The sequence below is a fragment of the Pteropus medius genome, unplaced genomic scaffold, assembly GCF_902729225.1.
Source record: "Pteropus medius unplaced genomic scaffold, Ma_sr-lr_union100, whole genome shotgun sequence".
Classification (NCBI taxonomy): Eukaryota; Metazoa; Chordata; class Mammalia; order Chiroptera; family Pteropodidae; genus Pteropus; species Pteropus medius.
Genome location: NW_024354499.1, coordinates 17,602,757 through 17,616,635, shown reverse-complemented (window position 1 = coordinate 17,616,635; position 13,879 = coordinate 17,602,757). Strand labels below are relative to the sequence as shown.

General features: G+C 34.5%; 1 protein-coding gene across 10 annotated transcripts in view; it reads right to left on the bottom strand.

Moving 5' to 3' along the window:
* Window positions 1-334: 334 nt before the first annotated feature.
* The window catches only part of GCC2 (GRIP and coiled-coil domain containing 2), a 72,115-nt gene continuing 58,570 nt past the window's right edge, over window positions 335-13,879 (bottom strand). For 7 of the 10 annotated variants that reach the window (XM_039852629.1, XM_039852632.1, XM_039852626.1 and 4 more), the window contains 5 exons: window positions 13,218-13,435; window positions 11,442-11,630; window positions 10,290-10,429; window positions 8,361-8,562; window positions 335-1,822 (listed from right to left, as the gene is read on the bottom strand). In XM_039852629.1, the coding sequence (XP_039708563.1) occupies window positions 1,752-1,822; window positions 8,361-8,562; window positions 10,290-10,429; window positions 11,442-11,630; window positions 13,218-13,435 (820 nt within the window). In that variant the 3' untranslated portion in view covers window positions 335-1,751. Of the gene's footprint in view, window positions 1,823-8,360; window positions 8,563-10,289; window positions 10,486-11,441; window positions 11,631-13,213; window positions 13,436-13,879 lie in introns of those variants that run through there. The other 3 variants (XR_005650592.1, XR_005650591.1, XR_005650593.1) reach the window with 3 other exon arrangements.

The window sequence follows — 13,879 nt, the reverse complement described above, 5'->3', positions numbered from 1 at the left end:
CTGTTGTTTCAAGCATCTTATATTCCACGTCCCAGGTGTGTAAAGACGGTAGTAAAGGAATTAGCAATTCTAATTCGTAAACTAATTTAAAACCCCAAAGAGACAGTGTCTCAAAGAAAAAGAGTAGGCATAAAAATATACACAGTTAAACATATTTAATAGAAATATTAAAATAATCATTACATTTCCTCTCATTGCTGAAAACATGAAAGAATACTCCTTTCGTAATCAAAGTAATAATTTTTTAAACATGTGAAAAGGTATTTTTGTTATTACATAAGTAGAGGCTGTATTTCAAAACAAGTTTACACAGAATTCAAAAAAGGGCCTAAACTTAAAAGAAAAAATGAAATTTACTTAAATACTATTACAGTTACATTGTATGCTGCTGGCATACTTATATTCACAGTTTATAAAGTAAAAAAACTACAGTTTTAAAGTCAGCTCTGAAATAGATGCATTTTCATTAATACATTCACTAGTTAAGTCTGTTTTTTTTTTTAAACAGGAAGAAAGACATTCAAGATATTAAAGAACAAACTCAACATGTCGGCAGCAAATTTCAGTTAAATTAAATTGGAAGCCAATACTCTGAATAACCAAAGTACAAAGTCAGTTCACCAGTGGAGACGGAAAATGAGAATATAAATTGGAAGGCCTGAGAGAGAACTTCATAGAACATATTGTATGGTAGATTTTTTTAACAAATAAATATTAAAAATAGAATTCTCAAATTTATGATAACACAATTTTGATCTAGTCAATAAAATATACATAGAGGCATCAAAGGCATACCATCATCTATAGTTATTCACAAGAACTGTGAAAATGTAGCACTGATCATAAAGCGTCTCTCTAAAATGCCTTCTAATGGACAACTTATAGAATGCCATTATCTGCTGAAACATGGGAAGCACCAGTTTCATATTTAGATAAAATGCTGAGTAATGCAGTCAATGTTCTGATAAATTTTTATTTGGGGAGATGGAAAGAATTCTCAAACTAGACTCATGGCTTAGAAGTAGCTGAACCATAACAAGAACCTGGAGAGACAACATGAAATCAGCCCAAGGTAAGGTCACGCATGGTTCTATCTATTCATATTCAGCATATGCCAGCCAATAGTGCGCTGACAACACAATGAGTTCTGAGATAATTTACTTTACAGAAGAAAGAACAGTTCATTTTTAAGTAGATAACTACATAAATTGTATTTTAACTTAGTCTCATAATTAACTGTAGCATATTTACCTTAATAGTCCCTTAATAAACATGCCAACTTTACCAATAAAGCATTTTCCTTTCAGTTCTAACATTTTAAAAAACAACTTATAATAACAATCTACAATTCTGATCTTGCAATAAATTTTCTTGTAATGTTATTTTAAAAGCCTAAATTCCAGTTGGCATGGTACCACAATTTCGTTTAATTTCAAAATTCACAGTACTGCCCAGAAATAGGTGGGTCCTGAGGTTTCAGAGAAAGGAGTGAATTCATGCTTGGTGTTTTCACCTGGCAGCATGCTTGGAAGATCAGAGTCAAAGGGCTGTGGACTGGTATCAACACTTCAGGCTGCTGTACTTTTACTTCAAGATGAGACTTTTTAAATACATATGACATGCGTATGTACAAATATATGTAGATGTGGATGTGCACACACTTTTGACGAAAGAATGACAGAAATACACGTGAACCGTTTTTGCTAAGTGGATTCTATTTGGTTTTAATAAGTAATGTTCTTTCCATCAATCTATCGAATTCCAGACCAGCTATGCAGATAGGACGTCCATCCAAAGGAGCGGGAAGCATTTTCTTCCTCACCTTTGGGGAGTTAAAAAAATATATATATTAATCTTCTCAAACCATACTTAGATATTACAAATCTGTCTGTTCTTAAACTTTCAGTATTTATTGTCTTTCTCTATTAGATAATTCCAAAATAAAGTACCACCACAATTAAGCATTTTTTAAAATAAGGAGAATTATTCTTTTAAAACAAAAGCCTTTATATAATTTACCTTAGAATCTAAAACCAATAGATTTATGGTAAATCTCAAACCTAAACCAAAACAAACCAAAAACAACTGTTTTTTTTTTTTTTAAATCATTTAAAAATCAGGCTTAAGGAATAATTTATTTACAGTTACCCTTTTTAGGGGTAGTGCAATCAGTTCAAACCAAGGTATAAGGCATTTCTACCACCTCAAAGTTCTCACGTGCCCTTTTTTCAGCCAGCACCCACCCACCATTTGTAACCACTGATCTTTTCTCTGTCCTTATAGTCTTTTCCAGAAAATCATATAAATAGAATCACATGGTATACATTCTTTTTGAGTCTGGCTTCGTTCACGTAGCACAATGCATTTGAGAATCATTCATGTTGCTGTGTGATGCAGTAATTCATTCCTTTTTACTGCTGAGTAGTATGCTATTATGTGTCTGTACATGTTTATTCATTTATCAGTGAATATTTGAGTTGTTTCTAGTTTTTAGCAATTTAAAATAAAGCTGCTATAAACATTTGTGCACCTGTTTTTAATTTAAAAATTCTGAGAATTCACATACCATAAAATTCACCTCTTTAAAGTATTCTAATTCAGTGTTTTTTGATATGTTCAACGAGGTTTGTGTTTGTGTAGACATATTTTCATTTCTTTTGGATTAATACCTTGGAGTAGGACATTTGCTGTACAGTGAATATATGTTTAACTTTATAAAAAAATGCCAAACTTTTCTAAGGTAGTCGCATCATTTTGTATTGAATATTCTAGTTTCTCTTTTTTATGATCAACACAAAGAAATCCTGTCTTAAGATTCAGAAAAATTCTGGGCTTCCCGGAAAATTTCAGAAAAGGCCTCCTTTATTGTTTTCATCTTAATATAATTTGTATATTAACATCTATGATGTGAAAGTTTTACAATCTTAAAAAAAAAGTGAACATCTCTTTTCATTACATGTTCTATCCCTCACTACTCTCCTCACCTCCCCAGAGATAACCATTATTAAATTTAGTATGTACTCTTCTAGATATGTTTCTGCGTTTTCAGACATATATATGTATCACAGCTGGATCTCATTCAGAGAAACATTTTCAAAATTTTAAATGAAGAAACTCTATAGTTTTTTAACCACTTTCATTTCTTTTTCTGTTCATTGTCTGATTTTATCCGTGTATCAGTTGTGAACTGCTACATAACGAAGTACCACAAACAGTGTAAAACAGCACATAATTATTATCTCAGTTTCTGTGAGGCAGGAGACCAGGAATGGCTTAGCTGGGTCATCTGTCTCAGGGTCTCTCAAAAGGCTGCATTCAAGGTGTCTGCCAGGGATAGGGGTCTCATCTGAAGGATCAACTGGAGAAGGATCTGCTTTGAACTTGCAGTAGATGGCAGAATTCAGTTCCTTAAGAGCTGCTAGACTGATGGCCTCAGTTCCTTGTCATATAGGCCTCTCCAATATGGCAGCTTGCTTCAATAAAGTATACAAGTGGACAAAGTAGAGAGTTTGCTAGCAAGACAGAAGTCACAATGTCTTGTAACCTAATCATGGAAGTGATATCCTATCATCACCTTTGCTGTATTCCAGTGGTTAGAAACAACTCACTAGGCCAGTCTACTGGCTATTCAAGGGAAGGGGATTACATAAATGTACGCATAACTGGTGGAGGGTATCATGGGGGCAGCAGGCTTTTTAGAACTCTGCTTTATTCCATCAGAGGAGGTGGAGGCTTTGCTCTTCCTCCTCTGAGAGCAGAAAAACGAGAGCCAGATCACTGTGAAAATTTCCTTAAACGAAATGTAGAGACCGTTGTATGTTCATCTGGAATGAATGGTATACTCTGAGTATAAGTCTTGTGACACAATAAAAATTCAGCTGTGTTCTCAGATCTGACAGGACCCTGCTTGTGCAGTCAATATTCCTGGCAGCTATTCATCTCCTTAGGTAAATAAGAACTAGAGAAAAGCAGTGCTGAGATCAGTGCATTTGCTTCTGACCTAAGCGACTATTCTCTACTGGTAAGATTCTACATCCTCTGCAAATCACATCAGGCACTTACAGTAAATATGTCAGAATGCATGCTCTTCCTGCCAATCTGGAGATGATCAGAAAAGCTTATGAGAGTCTTTGCCTTTTATCCCATTGAGTTTGTTGGCCTTTTTCCTCTCTGTTTATGTCTACATAGTATTAGACCTTGATACATAAATAACAATATGTAGCTCTGTAAATTATAATCTAGTTGGGGAGTAAAGATGTAGAGAATCAACTTTTTGCTCTTGTTTGAGCAGTAAAGTTGAGATTCCAATTTTGCATAAGGAAGTACTATACAATTAACTTATTTGGAGAGCAAAATTGATTTATCACAAGTTGTATCTCAAACAGAATATACAATCTGTGAGCTCTGCTGGGATTTAATATGCAGGAAGCAGAGTGCGTTAACATTTGCATTGCAAGTAGAGCAACAATCTATACTACTTAGCAGTGTCTTCTTCATGTTACTTCTTTTTGGACTAATGTGGTACTTTAAGTTGTTTTATCTTACATAGAGATACAACAAGGCAGCTACTAGCAGTTCATGACACTTGCTTGGAGTGCAAGTTGGGCCCTAAATGGGTGTTTATTATAAGAAGTTTCATGTCACTTGTCAGAGTTAGATAACTTACTTTATTTCCTAAGCTAATGCTTCTCAAATATTTGCAACCCAAACTCACAGGAAAAAAAATTTATATCAGAAGCTGATACCATTAGACAGATAAACAACATCCATACATATACCTAGACAGTTTCAAGAAACAATTCTTACCCTTACTAAATTCGATGTATCCTTTGTTTGTCTTATTCTTTCTATTTAAAGAAATGTTCTAGATGTGACCCACCAAATTTCATCATTCACTAATGGTTAGCAACCTGAATGAAAAATACTGTTTAAACTCTACACAAAATCAGAGATTGTAAACATTGCTTCGAAGGAGACAAAGAATGCCAAGAGGTATGTGTGTTCTTTGCTTTTATGGTTCCGTCTTTCAGTGCCAAGAAGAGTAGCTCTCAGATCTTCTCTCTGGCACCCCACACATGTATAATGTGTGTTATTTTCAGAGTCTTGGTAAAGAAATGTCCCTGCTGTAGCTGGTGTGGCCCATGACCCATATCTGAAACATGACAAGTTTCCTCTGCATGATGTTCCTTCTTTCATCTCAGACTTTCCACCTAGAAAGTTTTCCTTACGCATTAAGTACACTGTTAAGAATTTCCAGAGGAGGTGAATTCTTAAGCTTCTGTCTGTCAGAAAAGATCTTGAAAAATGTTTTTCCAAAGTTGGCAGTTATTTCTTACAGCACACCAAACACGGTATTGTACCAACACTGTTGAAAAGTCCATTGTGAGCCTATTACTCCTTTAAAAGTAATGAGGCAATATGTCTTCTTTCTCTGGCTGCTTTTGAGACTTTTATTGAGTTTTTCAAATCTGTAGATGGGTATCCTTCAGTAATTCTTGAACTTCAATTATTAAATATGTGTTATATGCAGTCATTCTACTGTATCTTTTATTCACTCGTTTTTTTTTTCATTTTTCTCCATGCCGAGTTCTGAATAATTCCTTCCTACTTATCTTCTTGTTTAATCATTCTTTCTTAAGCCATATTTAAACCTGCTTCCAGACCATAACTGTTTTTACTTTAATTTTTATAATTTTTCTTTTATTTGCTTACATAGATATGAGATATGAAGTTAATAACCTTTAAAAGGTAACTAGTTTAAGTTTAATAAGTGGGGAGGTTTCCTTTATGTTTTCAGGACTTAGCAAAAGCAGGTCTTAGAATTCTGGATTTCTAATGAACTTCTAAGTATATCCTGAGTTGAATGATCGATAACATTGGTTTTATTGGGACTCTCAGGTTAGTCTCTTTGAGATCTTGGATTAATCAATGGACTCTCAACTTATAGGAGCCACTTGAATGTTAGCAACATCTACACTAAATTAATCATGCTGGGCTTTAAAAACATGAGTATTAGATATGTTAAATACTTTGATAGCTAATTGTTCTATTGAAAACTATGCATTAATTTAAAAAATTCTCAAGTTCTGATTAAATTTACAATAAAAAAGTTTTAGCTTTGATAGAATAAATAAAAAGTAAAACATAAGAGCAAATTTATCATTTAGGATAGTGATTTACTAAAACTGGGCACTTTGTATTCTTATTTTGGATTTTGTGATAAAAATGCTATTGTGATTAAGATAATGTACCTGACTATTAGAGCTGAGATTACTATCATTAATTATTAGAAAAATGTACTGCAAAAATAAAAGATTCAAAGAAACTAACAACACTACTTATGAATTATTTCAGCAAAAAAAAAAAAAAAAGAAAAACCTCAATTATATCAGTCCTCTAGATCATAAGGTACAGTCACTATACCAGGTCCTCAGAGTATCAATATCACCTGGGAACTTGTTAAAAATGCAAACTCTTGGGTACCACCTTACCTCTACTTAATCAGAATATGGGGTAGGGTCCAGCAAACTGAGTTTTAATAATTGCACCACATGATTCAGATATCCATTCAATTTTGAAGACCACTCTCTAGCTCTATCAGTTTAGTGAGGATTTATTGGGGTTGGAGGAACATGTTAAAAAGCACCCACTTGATGAGGCAAAGGGATCAAAAGTGGGACTACTACACATTCGGGCCTACTGACCTGATATCTGATATCTCCCATCCCACCCAACTGCACCTGGATCTAATCAGAGATCTAAGTTTCTATTTATAGGCAACATTGGAAGAAGTTTAATGCTATTTTAAAGTGCCAAATCCAGATTAGAACTTTTATAAGACAAATGACCACTTTCTTGAACGAATAAATGACATTATAGGAAGGAATGTGGAATTGATATATATAACAAAAATAAAATAAAGCTTAAGGAACATCACCAAATGCAATGTGTGAATTCTATCTGGGATACGGTAAAAAAACATTTGTGATTATCCAGGTACACTGAACATGAACTGCTAACAGATGACAGAGGAGTCTAGCACACATTGAGGTAGTCAGTGGGGAAATCATATGTGTGGGATTTGCTTTAAAATCTCATGCTCTGCTCTGACCTTGCCTGACTGACAATGAATTGAAAATTGTTAAAGACGGATGAGAGCTACAAGGGATATTATAGTATTCTCTGTATGCTTGAAAGTATCAATAATAAAAATATTTTAAAATTAAAACAAAAATGAAACCATGATCCTTAAGATGCAGATAGCATCTGTATGTGAATCATTTAAAGTCATTTATAAAATCACAATATTAGATCTGACATGAAAATTTAAGCTCTAAACATAGGACATATGCATTTAAAGCTGCATATGCCTGGAAAAATGGGACTCCTGGATATGATCTGGATCAAGTACTAAGACATAGTGAGGAAAGATGGTTAGCCTAGGGAGGTTCCCCCTCCCCTCCAGGACATAGTTCTGGAATTTTTCCTTGTCCCTTGCTCAGTTCTCTCCCTGTTTTGACTCAAGTGTGAGAAACAAGCCAAGGATGTGACACAGGTTGGATAACCTTGGGACATCCCCTCCCCATTCAGGATAAGGCTCCAGAGTCTTTCCCTTGTCCTTTGTTCAGCTTTGGCTAATCATAATACCATTATAATATCACCTGAACTGCAAGTACCAGTCTCCAGGCCTCTCCCTACCACCACCCCAAGGGAAGAAAAAAAAAAAACCCCATAATCCAAACAGGGGCAATTGTTCTCTGAGTTCACCTGTACTTTTCTCTAAGTGTGTACTTTGCTTTAATAAATCCTGTGTTTTCCTGTTTGCTATCTGTTGTATTCTTGAATTCTTTCTAGCAGCATAAGACAAGGACCTGGTCACCAGAGCTCTGGGTCAAGGTGCCTCTTTGGACTCCCACCCTATGGAGCTCTCTGGCATCAATAGTACTATTGTCTCAAGACTATTTTAAGGTAGAAGGGGTGAACAGGCAGGGGAGGAAATAAAAGAGAACAAGTCAACACATGTTAAAAAGGTATGATATAAAATAAAACCACTTTCTCTGATAGAACTTAATGCTAGGATTATAAATCCAATTTTCAAAGAACCAGAAGATCAAACTAAACACTGTACTGTATTTTGCTGCATGTTAAAAATTATATAAATGTACTATAGTTGCCATACAGTGCTAAAGTCAGCTTTTCAAATCTAGTTAGAGATTACACATATGAGATAAACCCAAATGAACAAAATTTAAATCATAATGTTAAGTCATAGTGTCATGGATAAAATTCTAAGTACACACAAAGTTTTAACCACAAGGCAACATTTAAAAACAGAAATTATAAGACTTTCCTTCACCTACCTTGAGCAATTGCAGCAAGTTTTCCCTTTTCTTCAGGGCTGAGCTGTAACATTGTATTTATAACAGGAAGGAGTCTCTCTCTTTCACTACCTGGTTTTAGGAAAATGAACTGTAGCAAGACATTCTTCAAGTATTCCAGGTTAGCTACAGATTTCTCTCTTTCTTGATTTCTTTCCAATCTTCTAATTTCACTTTTGAGAAGCTAGTGTTAGAGAAATGAGTTAAAAATGGGTTTTAGGAGCTTCTGGTTAAACATGGCAAACTGAATACATGAATTTTTCTTCTCTTCTCCCTGAAATGCCACGCAAAATGACAATAAAGGAGAACCTAGGAGAAAAATTTAGATGAGAAATATCAAGAAATTCCCAGAAGATGGGAGAGATGAAGTGTAAGTGACTCAGTCCAGCTGTTTACCAAGTACCGCAGACAAAAGGAGAGAGTGCGTCCCACAAAAACAATGAGAATCCCCTGTATTGTACAGGTTACAATGGACACTGGAGATGAAAACTGAGGATTATGTAAAATTTATGTAAGATTGGTACCATGATGTTCCTTCCACCTTCTACTCTCTACAGAAACTAAGCCAGTGGATTCAGGACCCCGGGCTAACAGACACATTGTGAGAAGTGCGAGCTAGCGTCTGACAACAGGGGCTGAATTAAACATCTGCATCTACCTCTAATCCTCTTCCCTGTGCTACTCCCAGAATCCCAAGCAGTTAAGATGTACACAGTGAAATTATATTTACGTGATAAACAACATTTAACCAAAACAAAAGTCGAGTTCGGGATAGAGTGAAAATTCTGCAATGTAAGACAATCTAAAAATACTACCAACCAGATAAACAGAGTGAAAGATGATATGAAAAAGATGGTAGGATGTCAAAGTCTTTAAAGATTTCTGGGTTGAAACAAACAAAAAAATAGTTTTTTTGTCATTTTAGGTTAGTCCAGAAACGTTAATCAACCCTGTCCTAAAACTTAGGGTCATTTTTAAAAAGTGACAATAAAGTCTAGGAAATTATGTGAGAATGTATATTTGTGGAAATAGAATATTTAAATAGTCCCTTAGGTTCACTGGGCTAGTTAGTGATTTGTTAGATGTGACAATGTTTTGACTATGTGGAAAATGTTTTTTATAGAGATGCATACTAAAGTATTTAGTGGTGGGATGTCATAATAGATATAATTTACTGTAAATAATAATAACTCAGCATTAAAAAAATTAATTTGACAAGGACAGCTGGTCACCCTGCATGGTATCTGGCAGAAGCATGTGCTTTTCAGACAAACATGAGTATGAATTTTGCTTCACCATTTATCAGCTTCAATTTTTCTCTCATCCAGTAAATAAGATAATATTTGCAAAATATATGCAAAATCCAGGGGCTGGCTCATGGGAACTGCTCAATAAGTAGTATGACTAAATTTGGAGAGTCGATTCATCAGTGAGCAGGGTGGAGGAAATATTTCATTTGTGTCATCCTCAATAACTCCACAAACTACCTTATTTCTACATGTTTCTGGTCTCTTTAGGAAAAACTTTCTATATCATTTTTTCATTTCTGCCTCAAATCTGTGAAAAGTAGTTTAGTGTTATAAACATCAGCAGAATGATCGGAATAAGTGCTCCTTGATTTATCTTTAGAATTTAAGGACCTACATCCATTTTATTTAAGCATACATGGAATAATGACTTGTGAACGTCTATCTAATTTCTAAATCTATTATGGTTTCTTAGTAAAGGTAGGAATAGTATTTATAGTAGATACAAAAGCAATATGTCTTGATTTCAGAAATGTAGTATCATTGAGAACTAAGATGCTATGAATAAACCTGATATGTGAATTTTTAAACTAAGCTAAGTGTGTTTACAAGGTCAAGAAAACCAAACTGATGTATTTTCTTGTTGGCAATGTTTTGACCTTACCTTAATTTGCTCCATAAGGATTGCATTGGTTGCTTCTGTTTCTCGAAGCAGGCCGTTTAAATGATCAGCACTTTTTGTGGTAGAACTGAGCTTTCGAACCAATTCTTCTTTGGTAACTTCAGCATGACATAAAGGAGACTCTGCAAGATGTTGTTCCAATAATTAATTTTCAAAATCAGGATTACAGATGAAGATTCTAAATAAGAAAAATATCTCAGTATAGATATTTTACTGTTATGTTACCTAGATCCATTTTCTTTGCAATTATTTTAGTCAATATATCTCAATTAAAAGGTTACATATTGAATGTAACACAAATAAGACAGAATCTCTGTTCTAAAGCATATAATCTAACCGAATATAAGCTCTATGAGCCCCAGCTCTGGAAGTTGTTAGTCCTGTGTTTATAAACCATTTTATTAGTTTTATCACTTATCCTCCTTTATCTATTGATATTCCAAGAGCTTGTGTCATTTTACTTATAAAGAAAAAGAAGTATTAACATACTAATATCATGGACTCTCATAGGAATTTCATATGAGGTGGGGTCATTATTCAAATTTTACAGATGATGAAGCAAACTCAAATACAACAAAGAGTTGGCAAAAATCACAAAGCCAAGTCTGATTCTGAAGTCTGTTGCCACTCTATAGTGATGCCTCCTGCTCACTGCTATTAACTTCACCTGAAACAACTAGGACTGCAATTTCTGCCTACATCGTAATGTGACTGTGGATGTAAATAGTCCTTACTACTGCAGATTCTGAGACTTCAGAAAAATAACAAATTTTCCCTGAATTACAAAATTAATATTCATTATAAAGATATACCAAAATTTTACTGTAATAAGGCAAATTTAGCATTACTACTTCATCAAGAGGAATAAACTGTTTCTTAGGAGTGTGAAAAAACATTTATAATGCTTTCTAATATCATTACAGAACTTCCACCTATTTCTGGTTCAAGCTTACGGCAGAACTAATTTTAACTAAAAAATTATTTTGTTTCATCCTACAGGAAAGTTTTCCATTTGAAAAGTGGTAGAATACTAAAAGAAATTTTATTGGAGTATATCAAAAAAACATTTATAACAGAGTAATATTAATAAGACAAGAGAGTAGAATTAAGAAAAATATACTTAAAGAAACATACCAAGTTTAGCTTCAGGAGAATTAAGAAGCTGCTCTAAAGACTGTGTGTGAGTGCCGGTGGAAGATAAAGACTCTGTATCAGTTGTCTCCATTCCTTCTCCCTCCTCTCGGGTTATAGCATGCATGTCCAGAAGGGGAAGGTCTGTGTTTCTTCTTTCTCGAAGGTTCTTCACCGGTTGGTGGGAAGAAGCTGGGCCATAAAATTTTTTTAGAGAGGAAGTGAGAGCGTGTTCAAAATTGATAAATTCAGCATTAACAGAGATACAGAATAAAATTAAAACGATTCTAGAGATGTCAAAAGGTATGGAAAAGAATCTGAATAAATAGTGGGCAAGTAATTGTACATAAAAAAAATTTCTGAAAGTTACAAAAATTTAGTAATTGAACTTTTAAGCCTTTAAGTCATTTCAGCAGAAACTATAAATTAAATGCTACTAGCTAGATAAGATAAATTATTAGATAACAAAGCTCACAATATAGAGCGCTACACTGTTGCTCAACGTTGGTAGAAATTCTAAAACTAGATTCTAGCTATTTTTGAGGCTTAGGCATATCAGATAGCTGCATACTTTCTGAGATGCCCTTGCTGAAGTCTGCTCAGCAGATATTCTTACTGATCACTGCCCATACACCTTCACTTCTACTGGTTGCTACCACTATACACTCACATCTTCAGTACTGAAGCAAGAACCACCTAGAATCCAGGGTAGGGAACTAATCAATCATAATTCCTGGGTAAGGCTTTTCTGCTTGCTGATAATGTACACTTTAATAGAACTGTATGTTTATAAGACACTTTTAAACACATTACTTAATTAATCCCAAGAAACCTGAAGTTCAGAAGAATTAAAATGACCTTGTTCAGGGTGTCATAGATAAGTTAGGGACCAGAATTCTAACCCAGGTCTTTTAACTTCAAAAATTTCACTTATTTTCCATTCCATAAAGTTTTCTTTCAAACACTGGTCCTCTGGTTGCTTTTACTGAAGTATTTTCCTGGACTTCTGATATTTCTCTAACTGCTTATTCTACTGCTGATTCCTAGATGATGATCTCTTTGCAACTAGTGTTTCCCTGGCTGGTTACTTCCTGATTGATTATTAACATATGTTAAATGTTCTTGAAGCTTGGTTTTCAACCCTGATGAGTGACTCAGAGCTGTCAATGCCCTGGTGACATTTTCCACAGGAAACAGTATTAAGTATAGAGCTGAGACTTAATACTAATGTAGCCTCATTGTTGCTGACATAATCTCATCTCTTCCAGAAAACAGAATGGAAGATAATTGGGTATGGTTGAACTAAAATTCCAACTAATCAAAAATTTGAAAGGGAAGAAGCTATACTGGCCAAACAATCCTACAAGTTCAGTGCTATTTCTAAGCCTCTTGCTCTCTACTATTTCAAATTAAAAAAAACAGATACATTTTGATGACTAACAATGAAGAACACCGAACAGATCCGGTGAATACTGGAATTTGGACACGTGTCATGAGACTGACAGAGTACATTTGTGTCAGAGAAAATGAAAATACTCTATTACACGGTGGCTAACAAATACATGAGAATAAGTACTCTCAGGTTACAGAGGCTGCTGTTAAGTATAATCCAGAAGGGTTCAAATGGTTCAAATATCTTCTCAGTGGGCAAATCCAAAATTCATTAATCACAGAATCAACACCAGTTGTTACCTAGTGTTCATATTTGTGAAGAATGTATTAAGTGATATAAATGCATAAGAACATGAACAACTAATGTTTCCATGTGTACATACATACTTCTTGCGCTCGGTTCACTCTTAAGCTGGAAAAGTTGAGCTTCCACCTTGGAGAGCTGCTGCTGCAAAGTCTCCATTGTCTTTCTGTGTTCTTCCTGCAAATGTCGCACTTGATCTCGGAAGCTGTTGCGAAGAACCTCATTCTGGGATGTCAGCTGACTCACAGTCTGTGCATGTTCAGACTTCATCATCATGTTTTCTGATTGTACTGAACACAACCTGAAGGGTGAGAGGACCTTAATTCACGTGAGAGCTTTCAAATTAAGATGCCAACTTAGCCTTTCTCAACTGGGTTCTGCAAGAGAATTATTTGAGACATCCACTGAACATACGAATTTCTCTCCTTATGCATTTATAATAGTACTAGCTACAAAACAACCTGGGGAAAAATGACACTGGATGTCATCTTGTTCAAATCATATTCTGTGTTCCATAGTTCAGATGAGGAACATGGTTGAGAAATTGTGTTGTATGGTTCAGATGAGGAACTTCCTTCATAGTTTATCAGAAAATAGAACTATATTTAGAGTATAAGAAAATTATACTTTTAATTAGTCCACTTCGGGTTATCTTATGTGGTAGATCATAGAAATATAGCATTACTATATCTTTTCTCTATTACCCTGAAAACACACAAAAAAGAAGTACCTTTTGATTTATAAA